Below are 9,529 nucleotides of genomic sequence, written 5' to 3' on the forward strand. Positions count from 1 at the left end.
TTAATTCATAGGGAAAGTTATCACTGAATGGTCATGAGTTTTGTATGGGATCCAAATCCTTGGCTTATATATATGCATCGTACAACTTCCTTCCGGAATTTCACGCATGGTGGTGAAATTCAAAGAGAGAAAAAAAATACATAATACCATTTAGTGATTTATTTTAATATTGTTATTAATTTGTTAGCCAATTATGATATTAGGGAATTAATATCTGATCATAAACTTAACGTCCTAGTTTTCTATCTGTCAAGTACTTACCTTGTTATGTATCGGGATGGTTGGATCTTGGTATTCGATCGGTAGGAGTAGCTTTTCTCTTAAGTTTAATATTGACCAAGTCCAAGAAGCTGATTGCACATTCAACTGACAAGTACAAACGAGCTCATTTATTTATGTAAAAAATCTGTCTATCCATCGTTACACAGCTAATTATGTATATTTAAACGCACTTGCGTTAAAATTTAATTTCCTCCAAGTACTGTCGGTATATCTCCAGCCATGGTCATGCCAGAAATCATGATGGTCTGTTCATGTCATCTAGAATCACAATAAGCGCGACTATGAATGCATTATCAACGTTAGGATGAATAGTTACCGAGTAATTGTCTTTTCCGGTCAGAACACAGCATTGAACGGTGATCTCCTTATGCATCTGCGTTTTAATTCCCCCGATAATCAATTCAATTAGTTTCTACTTATATAAGTTCTTAAACTTTCAAAATTTAATTTATTTTACGAAATTAAGAACCACATAATATAAACAACTTCACGTGTCCTATATACTCATTTGAAAACGAGCTATAAGCGAAAACCAGCTTACCTGGGCAACTATATTGGTATGATCTCCGGTATAAACGACGCAAGACTTTTCAGCCCTACTCCCTTGAACCATGAAGTCGCATACCTCTTCTTTTGTGTTATTTGCCAAGAACACATGTACCTTGGCCTTCCGTTGAAACATTGAAACTGATCGCTTAACAGTAAAAATCAGATCCTGGGCTCTTTGCTTTCGCCCCTGTAGACATTCCATCTTTGTTGTGAAGTCATGATCATTCTCTACGCAAGCAAACATCATCGTCAATCGCAATTTCCAGAGAATATATAATTATACGATCGAACTTGGGGAAAAAGATGTTACATATATTTTTGATGAAATGTATATTATCAGCCAAATTAATTAACCTTCTGTCGAAGAGTGACAATAGGCTTTCCAGCAGCATCAAGCAGAACACGCTGATCAAGATCAAGGGTCATTAAATTTCTTTTCGCTTTGAAAATGACGGTGTTCTTGGATTCGTTGGTGGCTGTGACAACAAAGTTACCAGGGGACATGAACTTGTCTTTTCTGACAATCGAAAGATCAACGGGGTAAGGTTCACATTACTGAGTGCCGATGATGGGAAGAGGGTTGGCAAACTGTGCGGCAGTTGGAGCTGGAGCTGGAGCTGGAATTGGCTGAGCCATGAAATTGATGATGATGAGGATCGGGACGGAGTACTGGATCAGAAGAAGACTCGCTTATGTTGCTCGGGGCGCTTTGGTGATGTGGGGAGTGTTTTGTGAGCGGCTTTCCTGTTGAATTGCGAGGAAGAGCCTGTCAACCAGAATGCCTTGTACATCAGGGGGCTTTTATGCCAAAAAAATCCAAAGAATGATAGCTATAGCCTATCATGATGCCGTGTTGTCCAATTCAGAGTATTTTGAAAGAACACGTCATTAAGTTTGGATAGTACGTGTTGTCCAATTCTTGCTTTCACTTGGTCGCGGTTTTGGGCCTGAAATATAACTCCACATGTGGTTTTACCAGAGTATTTTTTGAAAGAACAAGTAGTTTGAAAAGTGAAGTGATCTTATAGATTTAAATAGTAATAAAAAATTAATAAAAAATTAATGATAGAATTGTAAATAATAGTAAAAGATATGTAAGAAATAATAAGAAAATAATTAATAGTAGTGGAGTATTATTTTGAGAATATTCCACTACAATAATAAAATAATTGTAGTTTATTATTTTATCATTATTTTTTATATACTTTTTCCTATTTTTTACTACTATTTATTACTACTCAATATTTACTATTATTTTATATTACTATTCACAAAATATCTGAAATCACGTCATTATCCAAACACAACATTAAAGGTGGCTCTTACTTGCCTGACCCTTTCAAATGTGTTATATGTGGACTATTCGTGATCATAAATCAACTCTCTTCTCTCTCAACTCTCTTCCTTCTCTCTAAACTTTCTCAAAAACCAGATTCGGCTAGGGGGGTGGGAGCTTTGACAACCTCCCCCCTCCCTTCTCCTCTATCCAATTTTTCTTCTTATGTAGTGTTTGGTTTTGTTTTTGTATTTTTTCAGGTCAAATAAGGGTGAATCGCAGATCTGAGACCTTCCAATGACCAAAAGCCAACACGCGCCCTACCTTGGTGTTGCCCAACCGCTGATCTTCAAGAACACCGAATGCAGTGCCAAACAGAGTGACATGTAGCCCGCACGCGTGGGTTGAAGCTTCAGAGTTGTCGACGCATGGCTCTCACGCGCCACTGAGAAACCTTCTGCCGACGCAATGCTCGGCAATTCTGGGGCCTGTGACTTCAAGACTTCCAACATCAGCCGACGGCTTTCCTTCTAGAGCCTGCACGCGCCACTGCAGCCTCTTTGTGTTCTATTTCTCCGTTTTTTACAATGTTTTCTTAGTTTTTCCCATTGTATTTTTTCTGAGGTATTCTCTTTACTTTTCAAAAAATAAAAATAAAAATAAAAAACATATTCCTTTCGGACCTTAGTCTGAGAAGGGGGGTTCACCTCCTCCACTTAGTTGGTGCTTTGGTGGGGTTTGGTGAACCCTACTCCGCTTAGTCGGGGTAGGGGATTTTGTTACCTCTGTCGTGGATAGAGTTGTGCCATCTCTTAGACCAAGTCTTTAGAGATTTGTCGTCTAAATTAGATCATGTCAGTCACGGAAGTGTACTGAGAAGCTATTAACGTTTGTAATTAGCTTGTTTTCAAGTCAACTTTGTATTGTCTTCTATTAATGAAGCAATGTGCTCTGTTTATTAAAAAAAAAAACTACATAAAAAGTATTATTTTTTTTGTAACATCTCATCCCTATGCAAGTAGCTATATTTTATTTTGTATAATTAAAAGTATATTACAGAGTAAAAAAGTTCTATACAAGAATTCTTGTTTGACCTCAAGTATTATATACTCAATGGGCTCTAATTTTAGACTACAAATGCTTTACCTCTAGTTATTATTGTAGCTTGAGATTTAACCGAGCACTGTTGCTATAGTTGACAGTGTTCCATCCATTTTCTATACAAGTGGATTTTAGTTTGTATAATTAAAAAGTAGATTACAAAGTAAAAAAGTTCTATACAAGAATTCTTGTTTGACCTCAAGTATTATATACTCTATGGGCTCTAATTTTAGACTACAAATGCTTTACCTCTAGTTATTATTGTAGCTTGAGATTTAACCGAGCACTGTTGCTATAGTTGACTGCGTTCCATCCATTTTCTATGACATCTATAATGTATATATTATCCAAAGTACTCTTCCCTCAAAGAAAAAAAAAATCCATACTAGTCACTTCAAAAGTCATACAATTTAACGATAATGCTGAAGCCATCAAGAAAATGTCTCGAGGATGGTCACCGATTTTTTTTTTTTTTTTTTTACTTAATAAGGAATTATTTTTTAATAATTTTGTATTTTTTAAATATTTAAGAGTATAAAAAAAATGGATGAAAAAATGATAAAAATAAACCATTTAGCCTTATCGGTGACATCTTACAGGTTATAGCACGACTCATGACTTAAATGTGTTAAATAGTTAATCTTCTTTTAGGTATCTATATATATATATATTTATTTATTTACTTAAGAGGTTTTTTTCTTTATATAAAGAAGACGGTACCCTAATTTTAATGATAAGTCCTTACTTGTAATAAAAGAAAATCGTGGCAACATCAAGACACCTGAGGGCTACAATAATATGATAGAAAAAAAAAAAAAAAAAAAAAAAAGGCCAAACCCAATATCGAAATGACTAAGACATCCTAACGACACAACAAAATTCTCGTAAAAAATACAATAGTCCAAAACAATGGAAAGAATCTTCAATCCTAGAAAACAATAAAACCTGCAAAACAAACACCCACAAGTAATAGAGTGGAACAATTGAAGCAGAAAAAGAAAACTTACTAGGAAAACCTTAGGAGATCCGCAAATAAGGAAGACTAATTTTGTCTAGGCGAAGAAGACCTCTGAGCAAATGATCTCCAGACCAGTCGATTATCGGATTTGGGAACTCCGTTTCAAATACCATATCTGGTGGTTAAGTTGAATCATTAGACTGAGTGGTAGTGTCATCTCTGAGTGTCAGTTCATTGGGTGGTGGTGATTGCAAATATTGGCTAGTTGATGATAGACCAACCCGTGTACTTCTAGCCTGTCCAGGTGTTCTTCCTCTATAAGTTATGATCATTATGTGAAAATCCAATTGGGTATACCAAGTGGCCAAACTACATAAAGTCTAAGGAGAGTGCTGATGAATATCTAGCATTAAAGGTTTACAAAAAGAGACATTAAATTTTTATAAACCAAGAATGACTTTTGGTTTTATAAAAGATATGATGCATGAACGCATGCAAATGTATACATTCAGCTTCTAACCAAATGAATTTTGTATTTTTTTTAATTAATATCTTCAACTTTTTAAATTTTTAGAGGTATATTTTCGGATTTCTTTATTATATTTAAGCATTTTTATATTTTGGAGGTAAATTTATGGACTTAGGAAGAAAATATACACTATTTTTTTCGAACTTTTATGCTTCAAAAATTTTAGATGGAGTAAAATAAAATTCTCATATATTTTAAAGATTTCAAGAAGTTATCGAATCTTTTGGAACTAATGTTATTTGTTACCAAAAAACTTTTTTTATAAGTATTTGTATTCAAATTTCTAATGATTTTGAATAAGAATTGTTAATTCTTTTTTGGGAGACTGGGGGCCATGGACCCTCTGGACTATATGTTTATGCTCTGATGATACATAGCCTTGTTAGACTAAATTTGTGGCATATCAAAATCGTGCTCTATTTGAAGTGAAGCACAAAAACCTCTTTCACAAATAAGAAACAAGGCTAGAAAATGAGGAATTATTGTGGACGGCTAAAAAGAAAAAGCACTCATTTATTATTCATGCATTATAGAGAGAATGCACATGTTTTAAGTAAGGAAACAAACTCAAATTCTAGTTATTGGCTACCGAACAAAACTTAGCACAAAGCTAGTAAACCCCATCACTATCGTTGATACACTAACCATTTAGAAACTTGCATGTTCTGAAACTACCACATATACAAAATGCAAACAATTTACTAAAACCTATAATTGCAAGCCACAACTCAAACTTTGCAGAAAATCATACTTCATGTTCAAAGATAACAAAATAAGAAACTCGGAATGGATGTTTCCAATCCTTTTCCAACTTATTGAGAATGTTGTCTGCCGAAAGCTATGTTTCAGCAACCATTGTCAATGCCAGTCACCGACCTTTCAAAATCCCATTTTTTAACTTTGAGGTCTTTCTATGAGACTGCGTGTTTATCTGTGTGTCTATTTGCCCAAAGTAAGAAAATAGAAGAAGATAAGATAAAGACTAAAGAGGACACAAGGGAAAGTTACATAAACGTCCCTCTGAATTTGAGCAAATAGTGCCACATTTACCCACCTTCTCCACCACGTGTAATTTATTTAAACTAAATTACACGGTTAAAAAATTGCGGCCACTTATGTCCAATCATATATAAACCGAGATCTTTAGCAGCAATATAAAGTCGCTGCAAAAAACTCAAGAAGTGACATTTTAGAGTTTGGTCAATGAACTTATTTTTGCAGCAAACTTTAATCAATGCAAAAAGATATATTTTTTTTTTTTTTGTCACAAATGGCTATTCCCTGGAAATAATGGAACGAAAATGCGACAAAACCATATTCGCTAGAAAAGTGGAACGCTATTTGTCTTTTGCGACCACTAACAACATGGTCGCAAAATATACGGCCACTAAAACTTGATGTATTGGGTGATCTTTAGCAGCAACGTAAAGTTGACGCAAAAAATTTACTAAGCGGCGCTTTTGACTTACGTTGGTCACTTTGTTTTTAAGGTGAAATTCAGTCAATGCAAAAAATACTATTTTCGTGATGAATGTGTATTTGCTCAAAATAATGGGACACTATTTATCTTTTGCGACCAGTAACAACATGATTACAAAATATATGGCTGCTAAAACCTGAAGTGTTGAAGTATTTTTTGCAGCAACGTAAAGTTGCTAGAAAAAAAACTCACTAAACGCGGCGTTGGAGTTTAGTTGGTCAATTTTATTTATTTTTTTTTTTTTTTTTGTGACGAAATCTAGTCACCGCAAAAAATATACCTTTCTTTGAATATGTATTCACTGAAAATATTGAGACTGAAAGGTAAAAAAGTTGCCTTTAGCGACTAATAACAATATGGCAGCAAAATATTTAGCTGCAAAAGGCTTGATATGTTGTAGTGCTAGAGTAGCTCATACTTTAGCTAAATTAGCATCACTAGCTACTGATGTAACAATGAATAAATTCTCAAAAAAAAAAAAAAAAAAACAATGAATAAGGAGGAATTTTCTTCATGTACTGTTTCCCTGCTTTAAGGGCTTCGATGAATAAAAATTTCCTTTAAAAATAAAAGACTGCTTAACCAAGCTGTCTATCAGTCAGGCCAATACTTAGGTGCATAATTTTGCAGTAAAGAAATTGATATTATTTATTACGTCATTATGTTTTAAGCTAAATAAACACTATCAATTTTAAGTTAAATGAATTGAAACGTATTCTCTCATTAATGCATGCATATATGCTTATATCTCCGTAGATTTTGCCGCTTGACTTATATTTCTCGAGGAATTTGGCCCATACATGAAACTAACTCGTAAGTATGTAATTGTGGAAAATGCTAGTTTGTCCTTCCACTTTATCAAGTCATTTTAACCGTTTGTGTATTTATTTTTTTTTACTTAATGATTAAGAAAGTTATTTTTAATGTATTGGTGTAATTTTTTATTTTTTTAAAATATTTATATATGTTAAAGAAATATGAAAAGAAAAAAGAAAAAGTCAAAATGGCCTAGCAGTCAAATGGAATTGTGTTACTCAGGCGGTAGAATAGCACTGCTCATGTAACTATATATACCATGCATCTAAATAGTTATATATATAAATATAATATATAGAAAAAGGAAAATACTATGCCCACAGAAGATTTCTACCAGAATCCTCTAAAGAAATATTTTTTAATTTTTTTAGTTTTTTTTACTTAATGATCAAGTATGTGTTAATTTTAATAAAAATGTGATTTTTTTTTATTTTTAAAAAATATGTAAATAGTTTTAAAAAATGGTGAAAGAAAAAGTAAAAGAAATAAGAAAAGAGTTTTAAGTGTTTGGTAGAGAATTTCAGTAGAAATACTCTGTGGACGTAACAACGTTCATAAAAAATTTTACTCATTATTTTTATACCCCACATCACACATAATTTTTTAATTTTTTAATTTTTTTATTAAATGTACTGGTGTATAGAGGATAAGTAAAACAATTCAATTAATTTAAGAAGAATAAAATAAAATAAAATATAAATGAATAAATAAATATAAATATAATATATAGTGTGTGAGATGATGAGTATAATAAAAAATAGAAAAGCTATCAGTACAGTCTCCATTAATGGTTGGCTTCAACATTGAGAGCTGGTTTGATTACACAAGCCAAATTATCTCATCTCATATAATTATTATAATTTTTTTAAACTTTCACATAAAATATAATAAACAATTCAATTTTTTCAAATGTCAAAATTAAAATAATATTAAAAAATTATATTATAATAATATTTTAAGCAAAACATCTCATATCATGTGCATAATCCCCTAATTATTCCTTCAAACTCTCCTACTCAAGCAAACAATTACAACTCATCATCGCTTAACTTTATTGACTTAGTCCAAGCTGGATGCCCATTCAACTAAGATCAGACAGATAAACATACAATCTTGCTTTAAATGCCGTCAAACCAACATAGAAAGGATAAACATACAATTTTTTATACAATCATCAGATTACTTAATATCCTTCTTCAACTTGACGTAGTTGAGTTCCAAACTTGGCCATGATCTGATCACTCAACGCTGTTTTCGTTGTTCATGTCGTCCAAAATCACAATAAGCGCAATTATGAATGCATAATCAACGTTAGGATAAACAGTCACCGAAAAGTTATCTTTTCCGATCAGAACACTTTGAGCGGTGGTCTTCTTAGACATCTGCGTTTTAATTTCCACCGTAATCAATTCAATTAGTCTCTAATTATATAGGTTCTTAAAATATCAAGATCTCGTTAATTTTACCAAAGAATCAAGTAGTATATACTACTTCGTCTCTCTAATATAAACATCCTCACATGTCCGATTACTTGGAAAAAAAAAAAAAACCTAAAAGCGAAAACCAACTTCTTACCCGGGCAACTATATTGGGAGAATCTCCAGCATAAACGACACAACTTCTTTCAGAATAAGTCCCTTCAACCTTGAAGTCGCATACCTCTTCCTTTGTGTTTTTTGCCAAAAACACATGTAACTTGGCCTTCAATTGGATCATTGAAGATCGCTTAACAGTAAAAAGCAGATCATTGGGCTCTTTGCTTTCGCCCCTATACACATACCATCTGTCATGTGCAGACATTATCTACGCAAACAAACATCATGATCAATTGCAATTTCCAGAGAATATATAATTATATGAATATAAGAAAATATATAACAAAACCATGACTTGGGGAAAAGGATGTTACATATGTTTACGGTGAAATATTATCAACCAAATTAATTAACCTTCTCTCGAAGAGTGACAATAGGATTTCCGGCAGCATCAAGCAGAATACGCTGATCATGAAGGGACATTAATTTTCCTTTAACTTTGAAAATGACGGTGCCGTTGATGTCTGTGACAACAAAGTTACCATCGGCTATGGTCATGACTTTTTTGACAACCGAAAGATCAACGGGGTAAGGTGCGCAGTACTGAGTGCCGATGATGGGAAGAGGGTTTTCAAGCTTTGTGCCACTTGGAGCTGGAGCTGGAATTGGCTGAGCCATGATGATGAGAATGGGGACAGAGCACTGGAGAAGAAGACTCGCTTATGTTGCTTGAGGCTTTGGTGGTGTGGGGGAGTGTTCTTTCCTTTTTAAATGCGCGGAAGACCCGTGAAGTGCACTCTGATCAGTTGATGTGGGTGGGCCACACCCTTTCCTTTTAGATTCCATGGGTTCGAACGCGTCAAATAGAATGCCTAGCTTGTACAGATCGAAATCTGCAGCACAAGTGGTTTTATCAGAACATTATCTCTCTCTCTCTCTCTCTCTCTCTCTCTCTCTCTCTATGTGTGTGTGTGTGATATTTTTTATGGGTAAGGTAAGTTTG

General features: G+C 33.6%; 1 protein-coding gene and 1 pseudogene across 1 annotated transcript; both read right to left on the reverse strand.

The window, feature by feature from the left end:
* Positions 1–283: 283 nt before the first annotated feature.
* Positions 284–1,676, reverse strand: LOC121266882 (annotated as a pseudogene).
* Positions 1,677–8,108: 6,432 nt separating this feature from the next.
* Positions 8,109–9,297, reverse strand: LOC121268182 (protein LURP-one-related 10-like). Its single transcript, XM_041172319.1, has 3 exons — positions 8,941–9,297; positions 8,567–8,794; positions 8,109–8,373 (listed from the first exon to the last, which is right to left on the reverse strand). The coding sequence occupies exons 1-3, from the start codon at positions 9,202–9,204 to the stop codon at positions 8,230–8,232; spliced, it is 636 nt and encodes a 211-aa protein (XP_041028253.1). The 5' UTR covers positions 9,205–9,297; the 3' UTR covers positions 8,109–8,229.
* Between the last annotated feature and the right edge of the window lie 232 nt (positions 9,298–9,529).

The sequence above is a fragment of the Juglans microcarpa x Juglans regia genome, chromosome 5S (genome assembly GCF_004785595.1).
Source record: "Juglans microcarpa x Juglans regia isolate MS1-56 chromosome 5S, Jm3101_v1.0, whole genome shotgun sequence".
In the NCBI taxonomy this organism is placed as follows: Eukaryota; Viridiplantae; Streptophyta; class Magnoliopsida; order Fagales; family Juglandaceae; genus Juglans; species Juglans microcarpa x Juglans regia.